Genomic DNA, 25,773 nt, shown 5'->3' on the forward strand with positions numbered 1-25,773 from the left:
GGTCTGTAAAAGTAGGGCAGTTTAACAGAAGCTGGGGCAGCTTGACTTTCATTTTCTAGAATCATTTCCACAGAAATTCTCCATAAAGGAAATTAAATATTGAAATGGCCTCAATAAGAATACAAGATGAAGGAACCTCTGCACTGTCTTGCCCTTGTCATAATAGCAAAGGCCTGTATTGTTTGAAGAGCCCTCTCTAACAACTCATAGTAGGGAACTATACTATTCTTGGCACTGGGGTTTTTAATAATCTATATATTTCTGTGTCCCAGTGACAAACAAAATTAGATAGTACTCAAATCAGTGATTGAACAGTTCAACTGTGATTCTAATAGTGAAGCTTTGAAGGCACGCAGTTACCATTCCTTACAAGGCCACTTGCAACATTGATAGTTTTTGTTTGTTTGTTTGTTTGTTTTTTGTCATCAAGAGTATCTCAAGACTCATCTAGTCTCCCACATCCACCCTAGTTCTTCCTAGGCTTACCTCTATGGTGTTAGTCGGAAGTTCAATTATCATTTAAAAACTGAAGATCTTACTATGCGTTACTCGTGCTTTAACCCATTCTTTTACTGCCTTTCTATTATCTTGACATAAAGAACCGAGTTCTTACCATATCTCAGTTAGTGTTTTTCGGTTTCTGTGAAGAGACCCCATGACCTTGGCAACTACTATAAAGGAAAACATTTACTTGGGGCTTGCTCACAGGTTCAGAGGTTTAGTTCTTTTTCATGTTGGGAAGCATGGTGTCACACAGGCAGACATGATGCTGGAGAGGTAGCTGAGATTTGTATAATGGGATCAGCAGGCAGCAAGAAGAGAGAGATAGCCTCTGGGCCTGGCTTGGGCTTTTGAAACCTCCAAACTTACCTCCAGTGACCTACCAACAAAGCAACACCTACTCAAACAAGGCCATACATTCTAATAGTGCCACTCCGGTGAGCCCGTGGGCACTATTCTTCTTCAATCCAACACATTCTACTTCTGACAGCCATAGGCTATGCCCATATGCTAATGCAAAAATGCAGTCAGTCCAACTCCAAAAGTTCCCATATTTTGCAACAGTCTCAACACTGTTTAAAAATCCAAAGTTCAAGTTCTCTTCTGAGACTCAAGACAATTTCTACATTGTAACCCCAGTAAAACAAATATTAAAAATCAGCTATTTTATCCTCCCAATATACAGCCTACAGTGGCACAGGATGTATGCTTCCAATCCAGATGGGCAAAAAGGAAACATAGTGAGGAAATACTAGACCAAAGGAAGACCAAAAACCAGCTGGGCAAACTCCAAACTCTGCATCTCCATGTCTGATGTCAAAATGTTGTTCAGCTCTCCAAATCCTTCCAGATTTGTTGACTGCAGTATACTTCTGTCTCTTGGACTGTTCCTATACCCTGTTAGCAGCTTTTCTTGGCTGGTATCCTATGACAGTGACATCTCCAACATCTTGGGAGTCTCACTTTCACAGCTTCACGCACTGGCCTCTCTGGGCCTCCGTGCAGGGGACTCCTGAGACACATGCTTGACCTCAGCAGCTCTCCTTAGCTTTAGATGGAGATTCCACAACCCTGTTTTGTTTCCTTGATTTTAAAGCTAGAACCATGTAGCTGAAGCTGCCAAGTTCTTCTCCTTCCTGGGACTGTAATGTGTCCTCTTGTTCAAACACATTTTCACCAGCTTTCTGCTTTCTGTAACATTGAGTACTCAACAAGTGCCTACCCACAGAACTTTAAATTCTTGAACTGATGATCTAGGTGCATAAACCCAAGCTTGAATTAGAAAATGCATTTATTAATTAGGACCTACTTATAATTCATCTAGATATCTATTAATTTGTTAGTTTGTATAAAATTATCAATAAAAACTACTTTGATATCTTTCACGGTATGTATGAATTATTAAATTTATTCATTAGTTTGTCATAGGTTTAAAGATGCAATCATTTCTGGTTATTGTCAGGTTTAACAAGACATTTCTATTAACAAATAATTATGAATTATAAAACAATTACAAGTTACCATGAGTTTAGAATTTTTGATAACTTTTTTGGTTGTTATTTTTTCTGAGACAGTGTTTCTCTTTGTAGACTGGACTGTCCTGGAATTCATTCTGTATACCAGGGCAGCCTTGAACACAGTGCTCCACCTGCCTCTGCCTTCCCAATGCTGGGTTTAAAGGCAGATGCCATCACCACCCAGCTTTTTGTGAACTCTTTGAAAACAGCAATTCTTCAGTAGGAAACACATTGAAAATAATGTACACTTTTCTGAATCATTGTGAATTTTTTTGGAATTTTGTAAGGTTGGTAAATGTTTTGAATCAAATATATAGTTTTCAGTGACTTTCATTTGTAGTGATAGATGTTTTGTAGTACTAATGGTATGTTTGAAAACATTTATCTAGGATTTTTATCTGAACTTTGAAACTTTAGATTTGAAATATTTAAGTATAATTCTTAGTTGAAATAATGTATTCAGTTATCAACTGGAAAACATAAATGAGATTAGTTACTGTTATTAATAAATGGCTGCTTATATCCTGCAAATAGTTTGCATGAGTTTTTCAGACATCAACAAAGGAGACATCGACTCCCTAAAGTTCCTCAGTTAATGAATGTCTTTGCATTTTAAGAGGTTTCAAACATTCAGTATTACTCTTAAGGGGCAAAAAAAAAAATCAAAAAAAAGAAACATTTTTTAAGACCAAATGTTAATCATCCGTAGTTCACACAAAATGTTCACTTGTATTTTCCTAAGATAGTAGTTATGGATGTTGACTGATGCATCAGTCTTGACTACACAGTGAGACCCTTTCTTTATGTCTTATGCAAAGTTGTATGATTATCTTTGGCCTTAATACTATTATCATATAGTAGTATATATATATACTATATATATACTACTATATATATATTAGTAGTATATTATATAGTATATTATATATACTATACATACTATATATAGTACACTATATAATATACTATATATATTAGTAGTATATTATATAGTATACTATTTATATATTATATATAAATATATTTATATAATAAATATAATATATTATTATATTTACCTGATGGTCAATTTTCACATTTTTGCCTAAAATATCAATCTATGGTGGCTGTTACTAGTTTTAGTTTTGGAAATAATATAATACTCTCAGTGGCTACAGTGTTGATAGATGAAAACTGACCCTTTTTATAATTTGCCCTTAACTACTATGTGTCAACACATGGCTGCTTTTAAACCATGATTTGTAATATTCTTTCTGAGGATATTAAGTTTAATAAACATATTTAATTACTCTTTGCTAGCATTTTTAAAAGATACAAGTTTTCAGATCTCTACTAGGCCTCCTCATTTTTTCCATCATCTTAGTTTGAATCAAAACCCCACCCCCATACATTACTTAAATCATAAAATGCCAGTAGCACTTCCCTCACAAGTCTGAGCCTGTCTCTACTGTAAAGTGTTTTCAGTATTCATACTTCGCCTGATGTGATACTTTCAGATGTAAACTAAAGGCACATTTGAGTAACTGCACTTATTTATAATGTTTTTCTGGCTGCTTTTTTTTTTTAACTGAACCTAGTTTAAAAATTCTGATTCTCTCTTCTTGAAACAGACAGATGTTTGTGTATAAAAACCCTATAGAAATCTATTATAAAACTTCACTTAGCGTGATTTCAACCGTTCATGGATCGAACTAATAAATGTCATTATCTCAACATGAGTATAGGTAAAGCTAAAAGAATATCTTGACTCTGCTCATCTCCATTTTGAAAATTCAAGTTATAGTTATATTATTATTGGCATAATAACTTAAATACATAATATGTTAAAAAATTACCATTTGAAAATACTTCATTTAAGCCAACACAAATTAACAGTGTATTTTTTCCTCAAATGAACCAAACTGATTTTTTAAAAACTCTCCCCTTTTAAAAATAGATTACTTTCTCATATTATTATGTGATTATGGTTTCCCTCCTTTTGCTACTCATAGTTTCCTTCTATCTTCTCACCTGTCTGGATCTATTCCCTTTCTGTCTCTCATTAGACAAAATAAGAATAAAACAGATTTATTAGGGATAATGATAAAATAAAGCAAAATAAAATATAATGACATAAAACAAAAAAATCACATTAGGTTCAAGACAAACAGAAGGAAAAGAACCTCAAGAGAAGACACACGAATCAGAGACCCACTTGTTCCCCCACTCAGGAATCAAAACACTAAACTGGCAGCCATCGTGTATGTGCAAAGGACCTGGTACAGACCCATACCAGCTCTGTGCATGCCACCGTAGTCTCAGCGTTCATACGAGCTTTGATCGTGTTAGTTTAGAGAGCCTTGTGTTCTTGGTGGTCCTCCATCTCTTCTTCAGAGGTTCTTGCACTTTTTCTACTTTCTCTTCTGAGAGATTTCCTGAGCCCTAAGGGGAGGGATTTGATGGAGACCTCCCATTTAGGGCTGAGTGTTCCAAGGTCTCTCACTCTGCTGTGAGTCTCTGTATTTGTTCCTATCTGTTGCTGAAGGAAGTTTCTGTGATGATGACTAACCAAAGCACTGATCTATGAGCGTAGCAAAATGTTATTAGGAATCATTTTACTGCTACATTTTTTAGACCAGTAGTATTTGGTATTACCCTAGATTCCTGGTTCTTTGTCACCTAAGTAGTGTGTTTGAGTTCCTTCTCATGGAGTGGGCCTTAAGTCAAATTAGATATTAGTTGGTAATTCCTGCAAGTTTTGTGCCAACATTATATCTTACAGGCAGGATTCCATTGTCAATCAAATGGTTTCTGGCTGATTCGGTGCTTAAGTTTTTCTTTTAGTATCCTACAGAATAGCTTCCTCTACCAAAGAATGTTTGAACTTAGAGATGAAAGCTATGTAGGCAGCAGCTCAACTTTTGCTTGTTTAGTGAGTTGTGCAGGTGTTGTCTTCAGCAATGTAGCCTTGCTCTCAGTTTGTGGAGAGCAACCCATTGCCTTGGCAACAGCCTGGTTGTTTGTGGATTACCATAACAAGTCTTTTGCCAACAACTCAGTTATATGCAACCCAATCCCAGCACTGGAAGCTTTATTTTGTGACAAGAGATGAGCCAAACTATTTTAATTTTTGTTATGAACTCATTTTCTAAAGTTAATTGGCAATTAATAATAAAAACAAACAATAATATGTGTTTCTCAAACATTTGTGGCCATATGAATTGGTCAGTTGAATCTATAGATATAAACTATTGTAACTATATATTATAATAATTAATGTGTATGCTGTATAGTTGTATATAATTCATACACATACTTATGTAAGTTGATTTAAAATATACAGACACTTTGTACACTGGATTTTGAAATGCCTTTAAAATGAGAATTGTATTCTAAAATTGTATATATTATTAGTTAAATTACTTTTCAAAATTTATTATCCTATAATTGTGTTATATGAACACTCTCTGTAAGTTTAATAGTGTGTTTGTGTGTGTGTGTGTGTGTGTGTGTGTGTGTGTGTATCTGTCTGTCTTGTCTGTCTGTCTGCCTGAGTAGAAATCAGTTTGTACATTCTTGCTTCAATTATTGCTGGTTATCCAACAACTTAGTCCCCAAATTAGAATAACAAGTAAAAACATCATATTAAACTCTCTTGCACCCTCTGTTGTTATTTTGGGAGAAACTACACATAGGTTCCAATATTCCACTGTAATTACACGTCTTTTCTTTTTAAAATTAATACTTACTGTGCTACATTTAAGAGCAAATTAGAATCAGCAATGAAGTATTTTGGAGGTTTCATTTGGTGTTTTCCTAGGCTATAGATGTGCTTTCAGCATGTCACCATTTCACTGGAGGGTGAACTTTCTGTTGGTGATTTTCTCCAAATAAAAATCCCTACAGGACACAGCATATTGCATGTACAATTTTCTAGAGTTACAAACTCTGTCTTTTTTGTTTTGAAACCTTTCAAAAGTTAAGTTTCCTCCAGTATAAGAATCTAAAACATCTATACTAAAATTACGGCTCTCTAACAGTAAGGAACAGATGTTTTCATTAACATTTGCTGTAATTATTCAACTGTACGATTGAAAGAATAAAGCAGTTTTTTTTCTCACTTCAAAACTTCATTGCTTTTCCCCATATAACAAACTTTGAAATCGTTTCACAAATATTTCTAATGATACAATTCAACCCTGTATTTGATATGTTTTTGATAAGGAAAAACTGCTTTTTCTTTCCCTGTTACATTCTATGGCACCTTGAAAGTTACAGTTAATATGACATTTTCCCTGGTGACAATTACAAACTAAAGAAAAGGGAACCCGGCATGGTGTTGCTGTTGCTTTTTAAGCCCAGCAGAGGTAGGAGCTTCCTGTGCATAGCCAGTTCCAGGCCAGCCAGGCTGTATTAAGAATACACTCAAAATACAAAACAAAAAAAGCCCCACAACTTCTTTTTTGAGTGAGTTTTTAAAAAATATTTAATCTTATAAAATCCACCTTAAATGAACAATAATTCTGTAGATAACATTTTGTATATTTAAATAGTCATAATCTTTAATTTTAAGGAGAAAGAAGACTGGTTTTCATGTGTATCATAATACTTTTTCTACACTGATTGTGGAATGCCACACAGGAAGTGACTGCACACTCCTGAAGATCATGTGTTTCAGGAAATTTCTGTTTAATTAACTGAGATACTGTTTCTTCTATCTTTCCATTTCATGTTGATATTGTTAATTTTTAATGAAAATAAAATATTCTATGTTTAGTCAAAACCATGTAGTCGAAGAATTAGCATGCACACAGCTATAGTAATCTTAAACATTTAAGCTCTCAATTTTTTTTTAAATAAAATGTCACCCTTTTTGGATGCTGAAATCTATTTTAATTTTTAAAGAAAGAAATAAAACAGCCAAGTTATCAGAAACGCGCTGGAAGGATGCTTTGAAAAAAAAAATCAAAATGTTCAGCTTGAGAACTGAGTCTGTTTCTGAACATTAAAAATGCTGGTCACACCTGCACATTCTGAGGTAGAACTAATATTCCTATATGACATAACACAAGACTGTCATACAAATGACCTTTCAGTTTTTAGAAGCCATGTAAATGAGTGGCATAATTTAGAATCAAAATACCTTAGTATTATATACAAAAATTTAATCTCATTTTTAAACTGAATTCTTCACAATTACTATTTGATATGACCAGGTCTATATATATTTTATATAAAACATTAAATATTTCATTATAAATCAAAATTATAAGATATAATTGAACAAATGATTTAATTATTAAGCTTTAAATATAAAATGATGTTGAAAGTAGAGGTTATAAATGCAGAATTTAATTATATACTGTTCATAACTTGCTTTGAGGAAGAAGTGATATATTTAATACTGTAGTGCTTTTTAAAAACTGTAATGTATATAGAGATAGACAGATAGATATATAAAATGAAGTAAACTATCAAATTTCTACCTATACAATTTTTTTTTTTATCCTGGGATATTGCTAAGCTTTTAAAATAGTCTTAAAATTTTATTTTCTTGTATATTATCTTCGTCCATACATATTGATTCATTCAAATTTTGATTTCACAAATATTCTTGATTTTTTATGTGAAAAAATATTATTACAGGAAACATGTCTTAGTCAGTGTTTTATTGTTGTGAAAAGATATCCTGACCATGGCAGCTCTTTCAAGAGAAAGCATTTAACTGGGACTTGCTATGGTTTCAGAGGTTCCATCCATTATCATCATGGTGGGGCGCATGACCGTGTGGTGGCAGACATGGTGCAGGAGAAGTAGCTGAGAGTCTGACATCCAGCAGGCAACAGGAACTGGACTGTCACACTGGGTGGTATCTTGAGCATAGGTGAACTCAAAGTCCACCCCCACAGTGGCACACTTCCTCCAACAAGGCCACACCTCCTAATAGTGCCACTCCCTTTGGGCCATTTTCTTTTAAACCACCACAAAATACTAAGGCCTTTTGGTAAAATTTTATCTGTATTTTGTATTTCTGTGTTCTTAACAGTTCAAACATAACATTAATAGTTAGCAATATCTTTTAGAAGAAATGTTAAGATGCACTAGAAGCTTCCTAAAGTGCATTCTAAAGTAACATCTCCATCTCTGTGCTTCTTCTACCTGTCTTTTTAGAAGACTGCTGGATAGTGTAGCAGCTTCCAGCTTTGTCCTCTGTCTATATCCTCTTTGGCTCTACTAGTGGTTAGAGATGGCAATCTCGTCTCTAACAAATATCGCCTTTGTTCATAAATATTAGCATGTAATGCAAACTTCCATGTTCCTGTGACCCATAGAAAAACTGCACCATACTGTACCTCTGTTCATAATGATTTTGGCAATGTTCTTATGCAAATTAGGAGTTTGTATATTGATTTTTATGTTGACATCCACATGAACTTTTCCCTAGAAGGCTCAGAATACAAAAGATAATTGGGAGATAGGAAAGGGAATATATGTGTTCATTGTTGTGAATTTTTTTTAGTATGCCAATACATAGAAACTGTCACACAGTGCTTTTTAAGTGAAATACTCACTTTTGCAATTTATGTTACTTCAGTGTTTTTGTTTTTGTCTCTAGGAGATCCAAGTCAAAATGGGAAAAGAACAAATTCTACCTTAGACTCTGAAGGAACCTTTAATTCATATATGTAAGTGATAATTACATGCTCACACAGTTTTACAAGGTAATGTAGAAGACACAAACCTTAATAGAATTATGGCCTTAGAATAACAAGAACTTATAACCCTATCTTCATCATATGTATAAAGAAAGGACAACGTAATATCTGGCAGTCTGCCATCTTAAGAAATAGCGAAACATAACATCAGAAATTCTTAAGTACCTATTTTATCTCTTTATTTCATTAATGGTTTCAACCTGACTTAGATTTTGGTTTAGTAAATGTTATGATTTTTTTACTTTATTGCATAAAAAAATGAAAAAAAAGATTAAATATTTCCAATAATATTTGAATAATGAACCAAAATGTTTTAATTCTGATTTTTTTCTTGTAGGAAAACTGCTGCACATTCAGTACTAGTATATTTAAGCATTATAAGTAGCAATCAGATAAATGAAGAAAGTTTTTATTTGAATTACATTGTCCTGATGATTAATTAGTTAGCTCTAATAGTGTATATCAACAGTTTGGGACATGAATATGTACACTGTACACTTGGCAACTCATTTGCATACTGAGCTTTCTTTGTGTATGTATTCTATTTCCTTTATTGGAGCTGCAGCATTTATTTCCACAGCTTACAGGCATGCTGTTAGCTGTTACACTAGGGTCCTGTATGTAGGAGGCACTTAGAGCAATATTATGAATAATTTGATTATTATAGTCTGTTTATGAATTCCTGAAGTGACATCTTTATTTTATAGTAGTTGAGATTTGTATAAGTTATCAGTTGGTCAGTTTTCACTCATAGTACAAAAAGATTTTGTTCCTGTGATACTATAGAGGGCTTGTATCTCACCATAATTCGTTCTTTTCTATAGTTATGATACAATGATTTTAAAGTACAAGTGCAATAAAAAGAAATGGAAATGATATTACAAATGAAATTCATTTTCCTCTTATCTATGTAAATTTTGTTGTTAAATTTTACAATTCATATTTTATAAATTATAGTAAAATATGTTTTAATTTGAAGACAATATTGTTTTTTAGTTTATTCTGTCCTTGACTAGTTTAAAGATTAAAGTATCTCATTATTAAATAATAATTTTGTTTTGAAAGTGAGCTATTATTGCAACTTACTGTACAGTGAATAATTTTATTAACTAAATATTTTAATTAATATCTGTCATTGTTATATTAGAATATTACTTTATTGTAATTTAAAAGTGCAAGGTAAAAAGATCAAGTACTATAGTATGCAAAAGTGGGTTTTGACAGTTGGCAGGCCAATGGTGCTATTAAGTGGTATTACAATATTTAAGGTGTGAAATTAGCATTTCTTTGTACCCTGTAGGCAATAACTCTTATAATTTAATTAGCTTATTTTTGAATTTGACATTTAGGTTAAATGTAGAATTCACAGAAACACAGCTCTAGTGTATATTTTCATACTGATTTTACTGACTAACGAAATTCTTGCAGAATCACAATATAGTAGTAGCAGAATATTCATTAAACTTACTTTTTTAAACGTGAATTATTTTTGTTATCATTCTTGCTCTTTGAAACTTACTTGAAATAGGTTACCAGGAAGAAAAGTATAGCTTCAGGCTTTCAAAACAAAGTTTTGTGTAACAGTTTTATCTTTGTGTTAACTAAACTACCACAAAAAAATTTTGTTCTATTTTTGTTGGCTTTTTGTTTTTTTGTATTTGATATAGGGTCTGTCTACATAGTTCTGGCTGGCCTTGAATGTACAAAGATCTGCCTTCCTCTTCCTCCTTAGTGCTGGCATTAAAGGCATGTGCTACCACTGCTGGCTAGAAATCTTCATTCTTATAGTTAAGACGCTTGATACCATAGACCTCATGAGATGCCAAGCATCCTCATGCTGTTACCTAGGATTAGTATATCTGTAAAATGACTATGGGCTTTCTAACTAACATACCTCTGTCCTACAAGTTTCTAAAGGACTCAGAAAGGTATATAAATGAAAGCACTGGGCACCTGTTCCATTTTGTAGCATCAGTCTTATATTGGACACCTTAATCTTTGGGTATTCATTTTTGTTTTTTATTCCTGGCCTTTCTCATATACTACATCCTGATGGCAGTTTCCTCTTCCCGCACTCCTCCCAGTCCTACCCTCACTACCTGCTCACTCCCCAGATCCGTCCCCCTCTCCATTTCCCTTGAGAAAAGAGCAGGCCTCCTGGGGATATCAACCAAACATGGTCTAACAAGTTACAATAAAACTAGGCACAGATCCTCATATCAAGGCTGAATGAAGCAACCCAGTAGGAGGAAAAGAGTTCCAAGGGTCAGAGACAGCCCCTGCTCCCACTGTTAGGAGTCCTGCATTAACACCAACCTGACAATCACAACATGTATGCAGAGGACCTATCTCAGATCCATTCAGAGTCTGTGAGCCCCTATGAGCCCTGCTTAGTTGATTTTGTGGGCAGTGTTCTCTCAGTGTCCTTGCTCCCTCTGGCTCCAACAGTCATTCCTCCACCAGTTCTACAGGATTCCTTGATCTCTGCCTACTGTGGCTCTCTGCATCTGCTCCCACTATCAGCTTGGATTCCAGGTAGTTTCCACAGCACTGTTTCCACAGCCCCCACAGCCTCCCTATTCCATTTATCTGTCACAATACTCTCTTCCTCCACTCTCCCCAGCCCACCACCTGATCCCTCCTGTTCTCATCCCCGTCTGCCCACAGTCCACCCACAAAATCTTTATTTTATTTCTTCTTTCTGGGGAGATCCATGCTTCCCCCTGGAACACTCCTTGTTAATCAGTGTCTCTAGGTTCCTGGGTCATAACATGATTATCCTTCACTTAACAGCTGACTCAAGGATTTCACACCCTAGACACTCCAAACTAAGTTTTATCTCCAGTTGTTACAGTTATTACCAAATTCTGGCATAATACAGTGTTTATATTTTATATTTTTGTAGAATTTATCTATAAGTCTAATCCTGGAATTCTGTTATTCCTTGGTCATATGACACCACATTGGCTCTGCATGTACCTTTCTAAGAAAGGGAGGTTCTGACATCTCATTCTTTATCCTATTTCCCCTCCATTCTTTGTTCATCAGTATGAGTCTCTGTGTAGGGCAGAGATAACTTTAGCTAGTCTCACTTTGTTGCTGTCTATGCCTGAGTGTATAGTAGGCTGAGGCTTGCAGTCTAAACTGTGGCCCACTCCTCTAGCTTGATATTTCCCAGTTTACTTTGTTTTGAGTATCTTTCATTTCAAGAATGTCTCATAGCCTCATAAACAGATCTCTGGCTTCTTTATGTGTGTCACAACCTCCAAGGCATGAGGTAGACTTTTAAGTAGATAAGGATATTTCCCTAAATCAGAGGTGGGGCGGGAGTAGGGTGTGGGAATAGTATGTTCAGGACTGTCCAGGGGAAGCTTAGAGGCTCATTCCTGGGAGAAGGCATAAGTGATTCATAAGAAATTTTCCATCAATTCAATATCCCGAAATAGTGCAAATATTAAAAATCACCCAAATATGCAACAGGTGGAGATGAAACCAAAGGTGGCACATCAGCCATCAGCTGACTCAGCTTTGCTGGATCTTTGTCAACCAGCTGTGCTGGCCTTATGACTTTTGCTGTTCCCATCAGATACGGCTGTTCCAGGATGAAATAATGACTGCAGACGCACAAGTCTTATCCTGTGTGCACCCTGTGAAGTAAGGCTAATAAAATATGGTTTATTTGAGAAGTGTCAGGTGGTAATTGCTGAATATTTGAATATGAATTGCTTTGTCACTGTCATCATCTTGGAGCTTTTCGTATTGGTTGGGAAATGGGAAAATAGCTCCCCCCACCTTTCTTTTTAGTCTTATTTGAGCCTGGGTCTATCTATATAAGTCCTGGATGTTTTGGTCCTCTCTATGTATACCAGGTTGACCTTAAACTCTGAACTGCCTGCTTCTGCTTCTTGAGTACTGGGATTAAAGCCTTGTACCACCATTTCCAATTTGAAAAGAATCTTGAAGCTCAGTCTCTGAGATAAAGTATTTCCAGGTGAGGGGAAGCTATTGCACTGTTTAAATCACAGGTTAATTTCTGGAATTTGAACAAGTAAGTTCTGAAACATAACCATCAGGGGACTCTGAGTGTAGCTTTGTGAACCTAATGCGTCTATAGACTTTTTAAAAATAGCCAAGTTTTATTTGGCATTTGTATTTTCATGTAGTTTTTCTTCATTGACTGAAATAGAACATGGTTGTAGTTAGCACCCAAAGCACCAGAAAGATTATTACAGAATGCCTTGTTTTAGAAGTCTTAGTTAAAATTTGATTGTATATCTCCTAACCATTTAAAATGGAAAATGTCTAAAAATTGAAAAGACATCATTGATTTTTTTACCATATTTTATGCTTTTTAAAGACCAGTGTTAATGTCTTTTCTCAGACATTGATCTTAATTTCTTATGTAACCAAACAAATAAAACCTTGCAGAGTATGAGAGAAGATCGTTTGTAAGCTTGGAGAAGATTCCTAAGAGGCTCTGTAGCATGTGGTTGCCCTGTAGAAGAGATGTTCTGTCTGGTCCTAAGAACAACTCACCTTTTTGTCAAAAGTAGCAAGCCTATTGCCAACACATGCATACAGACTATGACATTAGTCTGTTTTCCTGCAGTACCAGCTACTTCTATGACTTTACTTGTTAGATTATATAACAATGACCTATGAAATAAATAGAAGGTGAACATTTATAAACTTTTATTACTTTATAAATATCCTTTTAAAGAGATAATATGATAGTTTTCTACAAGAGTTCAGATAAAATGTATTGTTGAGTTAATGTAGTGCTTTAACTCTACATTCAGACTTGTAAGGTATAATTCTAATATAGAAAAGAACTCCCTTTTCATCTCATATATCTGTAAGACTTAGATTGGGTTTATATAGCCAAAAATATACTGTAAATTGGATTTACTAGCCAGTTTGCTTAGAAAAACTCAGACTTGTGTGAAGTTAAGCTCTCTGAACTCTTTGGGGGCCCACCAACTCCCATTAAATGCTCACTGAGGCTTGTTCTTAGTTGTAAATGTCTGGCCATATTCTAGCAAGCTTTTCTTATCTTAAATTATTCCATCTACCTCTGCATTGTATCTTTCTTTCTTCTGTATATCTTATTTTCCGTTTTACTCTGTGGATGGCTGGCTAACTGGGTGACTGGCCCCTGATCCTCCTCTCCTTCTCTTGCTTGCCCTCTTCTTCATTTCTCCTATTTATGTAACATGAGGGCCGGCTTGTTGGGGTTTCTGTCCCGCCCAGTACCCCACAGCCGGCAAGTCCCAAAGAAAATCACAAAGTCTACATTAGGTTATAAACTGATTGTCCCATTAGCTCAGTCTTCTTATTAACTAATTCTTACATCTTACAGTAACCCATAGTTCTCGTCTGTGTTAGCCATGTGGCTCAGTACCTTTTCCAGCTGTCAGCTCACATGTTGCTTCTTCGGTGGTTTGGGCAGGAGTGGTGGAGGGAGCTTCCTGCTGTATAGGGGTGTTGTTAATCAGGTCTTTCATGGTGTATTCTGTGTGAAGTAATTTTTTGAGGATGTTCACAGCAACTTTTCAAGAGGGCGTGGTCTGTCATACCATATTGGAATAGAAGCAATCCACAGGGTCTCATCCTCTGTGAAAACAAAAGAAGGACCTCCTTTCCAAAGCATCATATTCTTAGATCCAAATTCTGAAGTCATTATACCCTTATGATATCCATTCTGGTTTAGCTTGGCAGCCCATATAATGAAATGTTTCTCTGTACTTAGCTCCTTCAGTCAAAAATTTTAAAGAAAACACAATGTACATAATCCAGACTATCTGTGAATTTTCCATTTTTACATGGCTAATTTTTCTTTATTTCTTTTAATCTATAACTATTTGTACTCTGTCTCTTTAAAGACTTTACCCTTTTTTTTAAGGCATTAACTTTATTCTCTATATTCTTTTTCTTTTCTCTCCCAATCCTACATACACCCATCCAACACTGTGACCCACTTAGAGGTCTTTTATATCTGAATCTGTCCTATTGTGAATCTGTAATTCTTTATTATCCAGGAGCATTTCTTAAAATGTTAAGCACTTCTTAAAAACTTATGTTGCGTCATGTAGAGGTAATGCGGTACCACCTGTTTACTGCCAGTCTAAACCTTATTGCTCTGTTATTAGGATAATTACGATAGTTCCTGCCTGAGACCAGTACAGTTCAGCATGGCAGAGCTGAGCTGCTCCTGCCTCAGAGTCTTTTGGTGCCCTTGAGCACAGTTCCAGGCACACAGCAGTCCACATTGTCATCAAACAAGCTGTAACACTTTATTCCAAATGCTCCTTTCAAAAGCTCTGTCTCCCACAGGAGCCAGACAGAGATCACAATGGCGGCACAGCTCAGAAAGCCGCGTTTTAAAATGACACGGCTTTTTTTCTGCCGCTATTGCTGAAACAGGAAATCTCTCTACAGCATGTCCTAGCAAAGAGCAAAAAGCTGTGTTAAACTCCCCCCCCCACCCTTCTTTTTAAGGTTTTACATGGAGTTCATTACCACGCTGGGCGCCATTTGTGAAAAGGAACGGCAGGCTGCTTCACACCCCTCCCGGCTAGCTTTACCCCTGAAATAATTACACGGAAACTGTATTCATTTAAAACACTGCTTGGCCCATTAGTTTCAGCCTCTTATTGGCTAACTCTCACATCTTGATTAATCCATTTTTCTGATCTATTTTAGCTATGTGGCTCAGTACCTTTTTCAGTGGGGTAGATCACATCCTGCTGCTTTGGTGATCTGGGAAGGAGTGGCAGAAGAATCAGCTTCCTCCTCCCCAGAATTCTCCTGCTCTCCTTGCATCATTTTCACTTCCTTTCTGGTTTTCCTGCCTACACCTCCTGCTTGGCCAATCAGCGTTTATTTAAAACATGATTGACAGATTACAGGCAATTCTCCTGCTCCATATTTATTCTCTCTGCCTGCCAGTCCCGCCCATCCTTGCTCCTGTTTCACTATTGGCCATGTATCTCTTTATTAGGACCATTTGGTGTTTTAGACAGGCACAGCTACACAGTTAAACAAACACAGCGTAAACAAAAGTCACACACCTGAAAATAATATTCCCCAACACAGCCTTTGTATTCTCAGAAACTGGAAGTATTGCTTAATTTTCATTCATTGTCTTGTCTTGTATAAATGGAATATGATAGAAAGAAGTCATTGTAGATTGTTTTAAAATAATAATGTACATTATTTTTGATTCTCATTTTCCATATTCTGTATATACAGTGGTAAAGAATGGAATTTATTGACTTTTTTCTATTTAATTCTGCCTGTCCCCATTTATGAGTATATTTCTTCAAGCTGTGACATTCAAGAAAGCGTTCTACTAGTATTTTTTTTCTGGGTTTTGGCAACCAAATAATTTCCCAGTAATATTTTTTCTTTTCTTTTTCATTTTTCTTTTGTTTGGTTGCTTGGTTGGTTGTCCTGGCTGTCCTCCTCTATAGACCAGGGTGGCGTCAAATTCACAGAGATGTACCTGAACATGTCTCCCAGGTGGTGGGATTGAAAGCATGTGCCAACACTGCACAGTAATCTTTTGCTCCAACACTGCCCAGCTCCCAGTAATAATTTTTAAGTGCAATGTTACAGACTTTAGTAGACACACAAAATAATGAAAACCATTGAAGTTCAGTTACTAGTCTTTACCCACTAAACCAAAGGTTGTAATGATTTAGTTAGGAATCCTGACAGAGAATTTAAATAAACGAGTTTCTAGGATTAAAAGGAAACTGCAAAAATAATTCTGTGTGCCTTTGAAAAGGGTGAATGTCTTGTAACTTAAAAGTTCTATGGAAACCTGAATATCCCCCAATACATACAGGCTTCCTCCCACTCCCTCCCTCTCTTTTCTCCTGTCTTGTGTAGTTAAGGTCTTGTTATGTAATAGCTCAGACAGGGTTCAGACACTCCACCCTCCTGGAGTTGCCTCCTGATTATTGAAGTTTTTGTGTACAACCATGCCTGACTACTTTGTTTTTTTTTTTAATTTTTAGTAATAGTATAATAACATAGCTAATTATTACTAATAAAAAGTCATATTTATTTGTGTTTTTAATTTTTCCTATAAATTCTGTAATTTATGTAATGTCTGATTTGGAAAAATAAAAAAGGGTCATTTGTCTCCATTATCAACACTTCCAAAGTTGCTTATTTTTGTCAATATGATATGTTCTGTAACTCAGCCAGTGAAGAGTTCTTGTAGATCTGTTTTTTTCATTTAAAGCTAAATCCTTTCTGAACATTCTTCAATCATTTAGTTTTATAATTAAGCCAAAAATTTAGCATAAAGATGTTCATGCATCTTATTTGTAACCAATAACTCAGAAAATTTAATTTCAGGCTATATTGTTTATATTCATATGTTAGAGTGTCCTTTGTCTCAGTGAAATGATGGCCAAACATTGGTTTAAAAAACACAGAATGGACAAAAGCTATTGGACACTTCAAATTTAAAAATTGATTTTCTAATAGCATTCCAAGAATATTATTTTGCCTTTTTGATTATTTTTAAGAATATATGTTAACTCACTGAGATCAATTTTTGTTGGAGTATCAAATATAATAGAGAATAGCCTAAATTCTCTATCTTTCTCCCTCATCACCCTATCGTCTTATATTTCTCTGACCTTGCTGTTCCCATTATATAATGAAGTCTCGTGATATAATAAGTAGAAGAGGATGATGATTCTGTTAGGATTTCTAGAGCACTACTTTGCTGCTTTAGAATTAACAGGCATGGAGATCAATTTTAAGGTGACCCACAGACTAATTCTTAATTTCCTTTAGATTTTAATCATCTTTCTTTTGGTGAAGTTGATATTTTTTTTCATGAAAAAAATTCATGTTTCTAACGTGAAGATGTATTTTAAGAATTGGATTTACATGAAGTTACCCATTGTTTATACAGGAGGGATTTTCTTTTAATCTTAAGTTTAACATTCTTCTGACAATTTTATTTTCATATCATGAAAAAAGCACCACAAGCTTCAGAGTTAAAGGTTAATTTCTGACCATAAAATGTGTGACCTTTCTTTCCTGGATCCAGTGTCAGAGTTATTGTCCTAATTTCCATCTTTGGGGCCACCTTTGAACCAAGGAAAAAATATTCAGAATTGTATAATTAATATATCTTCTTGAAACAATGAGAATTTGATTGTTATGGTGGTGATGGTTGGCCTTTGTCTTGTTTTGTTCTGTCTTTTGAGACAGGGTCTCCCTTTATGTTTTTTAACAGCATGGAAATCATTATGAAGACCATGCTTGCTCCAACTTATAGGAATTCTGTTTCCATTGCTTTTCAAGATGTTTTTATTTTATGTTAGTTGAACTAATCTGTATTTGTGTCTATCTATAATATATTCTCTCTCTGAGCTAATTATTGATCATTTGCGACTTTGAAAATATGTTCTACTTTTAAAATTTTAATTGTTTGTAACTCTTCTGACTGACAAGTTAACACAAGCTAGAATCATGTATTATTTAGTGTTTGATTGTGGTTTTCTTTCTTCCGTAATATATGAGTTTGTGTCATGATATGAATACCATTGGTGAATAAAGAAACTGTCTTGGCCTGTTGATAGGGCAGAACTTAGGTAGACCGGGGGAAAACTAAACTGAATGCTGGGAGGAAGGAGGCAGAGTTAGGGAGAAGCCATGTAGCCCTTCCATAGATGGACTCCATAACTTTAGCCGGTAAGCTACAGTCACATGGCAATACACAGATTAATAGTAATGGCTTAAATTAATATGTAAGAGTTAGCCAGTAAGAAGCTAGAGCTAATTGACCATGCAGTGATTTAAATAATATGATTTCTGTGTGATTATTTTAGTTCTGGATGGCCAGAACGAACAAGCAGTCCCCTCCTACAGATGTGGGATTCCCTCTGTATGCTGTGATTACCATTAATGAATAAAGAAACTGCTTTTGGCCTGTAGCAGGACAAAACTTAGCTAGATGGGAAAACTACACTGAATGCTGGGAGAAGGGAGGTGGGGGTAGAAAGAAACCATGTAGCCCCGCCCCAATAAGCCACTGCCACATGGCTATATGCAAATTGATGGAGATGGATTAAATTTATATATAAGAATTAACCAATAAGAAGCTAAAGCTAATGGGCCAAGCAGTGATTTAAATAATATAGTTTCTGTGTGATTATTTCTCATCTGAGCTGCCGGGTAGCTGGGAAACAAACAAGCAGCCTCCTTCAGCAGTGTCATGTGTGGTTTTGTTCAAGGGTTCGTATCCCTTAATAGGTGCTGCTTTTAAAACTGAATGTCTCTATGAGTGGTGTTCTTAAACACTCTGAGCTTAGTATAGGAACCATGAGCTACATGATGCTACTTAAATTAATTATAATAAATTTGAAATTCTCCATTTGTACTAACCAGATATCAGCTGCTTGGTTGATATATGTAATTGTCATAGTGGAAAGTGAAATACAAAGCATTCCTTTCACCTCAGTTTCTGTTGGACAGTGCTCACTGTCAAGTCAGTGGTAGTCAATGGTTGTCAAGTCAATGGTAGTCTCATTGTAGTGTTTTGTTCTGTATCATGTTGGTTCTTTTTCAGTATTTATTCATTTATTTATTTATTTTAGATAAGGGGGTGACTTTGTCGGTGTTCTATTGCTGTGAAAAGATACCATGACCATGTCAATGGCAACTCTTTAAAAAGAGATCATTTTATTGGGTGTTGTTTATAGTTTCAGAGGTTTAGTCCTATGGTGGTAGGGAGCATGGTAGCACTGAGGGAAACATGTTACTGGAGAAGTAGCTGAAAATTCTACATCCAGATCTGCAGGCAGGTGCAAGAGAAGAAAGGAACTGGGCCTTACTTGAGTCCTTGTAATATCAAAGCCCATCCCCAGTGACATGGTACTTCCAGCACAGCCACATTTCCTAATCCTTTCAAATGATGGCACTCTTTGGTAATAAAGCATTCAAATCTATGAGCCTATGGGGGCCACTCCTATATAAACCAATACATAGAGACTATCTATACATTCTTGGCTCTCTTGGAACTTGCTATGTGGACCATGTTGACCTCAAACTCACAGAGATCCACATGCCTCTACCTCTTGAGTGCTAGGATTAAAGGCGTGTGCCATCACTCCCTGTTTATTAAGGGCATCTTGAGTGAAAACACTTAAAGGGTACATGTATTGTTATAGTGTGTCACCCTAGAAACCATTCTACTTTTGAAAAACATACATGTCCTAAGAGATGGAGTTGGTTTTCAAATAGGACATCAGATTTTGGCAAATAAACATCTATTGCAAAATTCATATAAGATAATTTATTTCTGATATTATGAGTGTACCTTTACAGAATATCTGATATTATGTAGTATATGATATGCCACTCTATCTTGCCTGCCTGTTTTCAGTCTCTGTCTTGCCCTCCTCTCTTACTTTTAAATACTTTTGTACTGCTCAGACTGCCCTTGGCTTCCTGACAACCTGAGGTTATATCCTATGCCTATAGGCATACCCCATGTTTCACGGCCTTTATCATATTCTCTAACTTGTATATCAAGCCCATACAAGTTACCACAAACATTAAATAACTGAGGTTTAATGGAAAGGCAGGTCAGGAGATATAGTAGAAGTCACAGAAGGAATTTGAGAAATACCAGTACACCATGAAATACAAACTTACTCCCACTGGTCTCACGAAGATTATCTAACATAAGAGCCTTTTCTGACCATACTTCTAAATGCGAATCCTTTGATTAGTAGTATGACTTTTATTATATTCATTATTGTATTATATTCAATTAAGATTTTTGTATAAATATAACATTTTTATAAAATTTGAAACCTTCTAATGAAGCTTTTCTTGATTCCTAAAAGTATGATTAAATGAGCTCACCAGTTTCAATGTAATCTTTCATTTAAGGTCACATAAAGAATATGATACGTATTTTATTTTTAAAAGTGTTATAGCTATGAGTCTTTAACTGTACTTTAATCCACTTCTTTATATTCTAATGAATGTAAGATTGGGCTCAAGATTTCTAAACTTCATTTATTCCTAATCTGAATCAGAACTTTTCAATAGATGTTAGCAAATCTCCATGTGATAAACTAATCTTCACCTTTATCTCAGTGACACCTCATTGAATAGACCATATTTTACCTAGATGTAAGAAGAAATTATTTTAAGCTTGTGGGTAATTGTACATTCCATTTTTGTATGTATGTACATATGTATGAGTGATATGCCCTAATGTTTTATTTTAGCAGGGAGAAAGGCTTAAAATAAGAGTAACTTTTTAAAAATTCCTGATATAGGAAGCAAAAAGCCAGTAGAGTTACTAATTGCCTTTTAGAGACTCGGAGTTCCCTCATTACCTGTGATTTAAGCTAAAAATGAGGTAATTACACATACCATCAGTGTTTGTCTGCTTGATCTTGGCACCTGCAGGCCTAGTGTTGCAGCTTACTGTAGCTCGTGCCACGCTCACGCTCTATAGTCTTACACTGACATACTTAATTTATACCCTCTATATTTCTGTTGATTCCGAGTTAGATGGTTCTTGTTCTGTTTGACTAGTATTTTCAAAATCATTCCTTTAAATGATATTGCATAGAATATTGAAATTATGATACTCTCCTTTTGCTGGTAGAAATCCTTAATATTTTTTCTTTAAGTTGGAAACAGATTTAAAGTAGTCTATTTCCCTTTGTGTTTGCTTTAAAAAGTATGGTCATGGATGATATGACAAGTTTTAAAATCTCATATGCATTAGGAATACAAAATCGTACAAACATTTTTATCTCACGTCTCCCTTCCTTTGTGCTTCTTTGGGTTTCCATATTCAGTGCTGGTCATAGATTATCTCCACCCTTATCTTCTACTCCTTACTTGCTGTTGACCATGACAAGGTGACGAGAGCTGTCGGTCTTTCCTCCTCAGCTGCATTACTAGCCTCTGAGAGTCCTGTGCTATCGCACTTTGCCTGCACATCCCAGAAGCCTGAGAATCTGCCTTCATTTTCTTTTCCCACTTTGTGTTGCTTGCGTTTTTCAGTGATAACCCCTGTCTTCTTACCTACTGAGCAGTTCCGGGGTCATTAAAGACCAAAACAACTCTGCATAGAACTCCAAATAGTAAAGATTTCCAATACCATACTCTATGTATTTTGTAGCCTCCCCTTACTATAGTTGTTTAAGTTTTGCTCACCCACCTCTTTTTTATTTTATTGCATGCTGTTTGAGTTTTTTAATGTCACTGCTATAGGAACACTTTTCACTTCTAGATGATATCCAAAATTTGGGATAGAAATTGCCATATATAACCCACTCTGTCTATAGAATATGGATGTATCCTGTAGTTTACCATAATCTAAATCACTGATTAAAATTTTTTTCTCTAAATTTGGCACATAATTATGCATCACTTCAGTGACAAATTCACAAACAATAGATTTAGAAGACACCAATTAGAAAGTACAACAGCGTACAAAAGAACTGTAAAAGTTCAAATAAGAAATCATTTGCAATTAATACCTGCTTGAGAGGGAAAATCTGTTTTTGTAAATGAAGTGATACTGGGTATATTAACTACACTCCTAGACAATCTGATGCTTAACAGTAGTTGTCCAACACAGAACTGACTCCCGTGTTTTCATCCTGTGTTTTTCCTCTTTTTTTGTATTCTCTCTCTCTCTCTCTCTCTCTCTCTCTCTCTCTCTCTCTCTCTCCTTCACTGTCTCTCTTTCTCATTCTCTGTTTTACTTTGAATTTCAACCTTTTTAAGAGAGAAAGAAAACGAAATGGGGAGCAGAGAGGGTATGTAAGGGAGGAGTTGAGGGAAAAAATATGACTTAAATGTGTATGAAAATTTTCAGAAGGTTTCATAATATAAATATTGGAAAATACATTAAGATATATAATTGAAAATAGATGATATCTTTATAATCAATAGCTGTGTTCATTCATTGAGAATTCATAATAATTTCCTAGAATTAGGTATTGTGACACACACCTTCAATCCCAGTACTCAAGAGGCAGAGGTAGGTGGATCTCTGAGTTTAAGGCCAGCCTGATCTACATAGGGAGTTCCAGGCTAGCAGGACTACACAGTAAGATGCTCTGAAAAAATAAAGCAAACTGATTTCCATGTCAGAAACAAAAATCAAAACAAACCATTGCAGAAGGCTAACTATGGAACTAAGTCTTATTAAAGGGAAGTCATCAGTTACAGTTACAAAAGTTTGCTATTTTGCTGCTTTGGGTTTGGAGTTTTTAAGGATCAGTCACTACATACTTGGCAAGTTTATTCACTCACAGTGGTCTCCTTATACTTACCAGCACTATCAAATTAATTTGGAGACAGCCACTGCTAATCAGTGTTTTAGTGCTGATTGTTTTCAGGGATCTAGTGCCTGTAATGGTAGAGTACTTGCTACTTGGTGTCACTAATTAATGTTTTTTTCAAAGGGGTAGTTAAAGATCTAGGTCTCTACCCCCAAAGTTCAGGGAGCATCATAGAAAAGAGGACCTAAAGACTGTAAGAACCAGAGGACCATCTGTTGAACGATCGTGTCTGAGCTTCATCCATAAACTTAAATGATATGATTGCCTGAATAACATGTTAACAATGATACCACTAGTTGGTTTGCCAGACTGAATGGAGCCTGTTACCCAAAACCCTACTGGTAGGTGAATAGCTACAGGTAATTAATGACTACTGAGGAGGGAGAATGTCTTTCCTAAAGAGGAGGCCACCTAAATATATCCAGTACCACATGGTCAGTCTTAAAAAAGTAATTCATACTAGCATACTAGCAATACTAACCAAACAGACTTAGTAAGTTCTCTGTACTAGTTTATATGTGTATAAAACAGTAATACTAATGAAAAGAAACCCATGACTTTGAGAGGGAGTTGAGGATATGTGGGAGGGATTGGAGGGAAGAAGGGGAGTAGGGAAATCTGTAAATACATTACTCATGTATGAAATCTTTAAAAGGTAAAAAAGTAAAGAATTCTTAAATGTTTAAATGTACTGGATCATTCTTTACTGTGGTCATTCCATATCTTCTTGGTTGGACTGTTGACAACTAACTTCTGCCTTTAAATGGAATAATAACTCACGTCTGAGGAGAAAGCATAAGATCCCATTTCTGTCCTGCTTGATTGACAGATCATTTTCTTTGTGCTGTCTGAATCATGCTGTGTCTTTAGTTCACTTATTCTTAAAAGTACTTTTCCTAGTTTACATTGATTGCTTTTTTTCTTGTGAGTAGTTTAATTTTTTTAAATATTTGTTTCCTCATTTGAAAAGAGTAGTTAAAGACACATAATTAAAGAAACTGGCTTCTATAGGGGTGAAAGTTTTTTGTGTAGGTGGTGGTGATGCATGCCTTTAATCTCAGCACTCGGTAGGCAAAAGCAGGTGAATCTCTGTGAGTTTGTGAGTTCCAGGACAGCCAGTGTGAGCTACATAGATAAACCTGTCAGGAAAAACAAAAACAAGTAAACCAAAAAGGGTTTTTGTTTACAATATTGCAGTGAACTTTTTATTGTTTGGTGACATTATTGACAGGTTTTTGCAGTTCAGATCTGCCCACTACTACCCTGTATATCTGATATATAATATAAGACAAAATTTGCTCAGTAATTTTCATTTATTTATGCCAAATAAATTAAGGATCTCTACCACCAAGTCCTTAGTATTTCATATAATTTTCCCCAAAGTTCATGATTAGTTAGTTCTATCATTCATATTTATTCTCACTCAGCTCCTCTTGCCCTTTGTAGTCTCTTTAACTTCAGATAGATCAGTTCTTTTAGCTGTGATTTTAATTATTTTAAGTCTTTAGTTTTAATTATAATAAAACCATTTCTTCTACTCAAGAGCTTTGTTAATCTTACATCATTGGTTTAAAGATTTGTCTGTTCACTCCCCTAACTTCACACCCCATTGTGTCTCTGTGAATGCTAAACAGCTAGAAGACACTGCTTGAATATTGCTTTTTATCACTTTATTGGTCAAATACTCTTCCGTAGAAGAGACAATAGATTACCTTGTGGCCTTTGTGTGCCTCTGTCATTAGAGATTTCATCAATTTGCAGTGTTACACCTTAATTAAACTATATGTATGAATAAGTTTAAATGATTGCAGATTTTAGACATACTCAAATTCCTTTGCCCCAGGCTCCTTTCCTTTGTGTCAGTGAAGGCACTCGTCACACCTAATAGCTGTGCCTCATTATGTAAGGGACACAGAAGCCCACTACCCCCTTAGGAGCCTACTTTACTCGATGGGATGGAAGTCACTAGTTCATACTTCTTTTTCCTGTCCACAATTATTGATAGGTTTCAGGCCATGAAAATATTTGGTTTTTTTGTTTGTTTTACAAATTAATTTGGGATTATGAAATCTGTTCATTTTGTTCACAAGCTGAGACAGATCTCTGTAATGTGCTTCTTTATCTTATCTTTGAATATTACTGAGAAATTCATAAAAACATAATATGAGTATATGTGTGGAACTTATTGGAATTGAAAAACACTTTTTATTTAACACACTAAGTCCATTTAATGCTGCATATATGGGCCTAAATTTATCCACGGGGGCATGGTAATCAACCCATGGCTTTGTACTTGTCAAGGTTCTCTGGAGTAACAGAATTTACAGAATCTCTCTCTTCTCTCTCTTTCTCCCTCCCCCTCTCCCCCCTCTCTCAGTGTGTATATATGTGTATACGTATACATATCTTCACACCTCAAAAGGTCTGTATTAAAGCTGTGTGGATTTTCACTTATTTGAATAGAAAGTCCTTCACTGGTGTGCCCTCTGTTTTTGAGTTTCAATTAAGTCCAGGTGTAGTCAAGTTGACCACCAAGAGTAGCCATCAAACTTCTCCCCAAGCAGTCATTAACTGCCGAAGCTCCTCAGGTATGCTTGGGTGCCTTAGGAGTTCTTCCCGACTCCTTGTTGGAATTTTAAACAAAGTTGATCTCTACAAGACCTTGTGTAGGTCACCACAGCTTCTCTGAGTTCATGTGCCCAGCAGCCATCG

At 35.5% G+C, this 25,773-nt stretch overlaps 1 protein-coding gene across 1 annotated transcript in view; it reads left to right on the forward strand.

Moving 5' to 3' along the window:
• Positions 1–25,773, forward strand: part of Tbc1d5 (TBC1 domain family member 5) — a 438,360-nt gene that overhangs the window by 202,959 nt on the left and 209,628 nt on the right. Inside the window, exon 4 of the mRNA XM_087897893.1 lies at positions 8,614–8,683. Coding sequence (XP_087754019.1) covers positions 8,614–8,683 — 70 coding nt within the window. The remainder of the gene's footprint in view (positions 1–8,613; positions 8,684–25,773) is intronic.

Source organism: Myodes glareolus, chromosome 18 (genome assembly GCF_982192425.1).
Source record: "Myodes glareolus chromosome 18, mMyoGla1.1, whole genome shotgun sequence".
NCBI lineage: Eukaryota > Metazoa > Chordata > Mammalia > Rodentia > Cricetidae > Myodes > Myodes glareolus.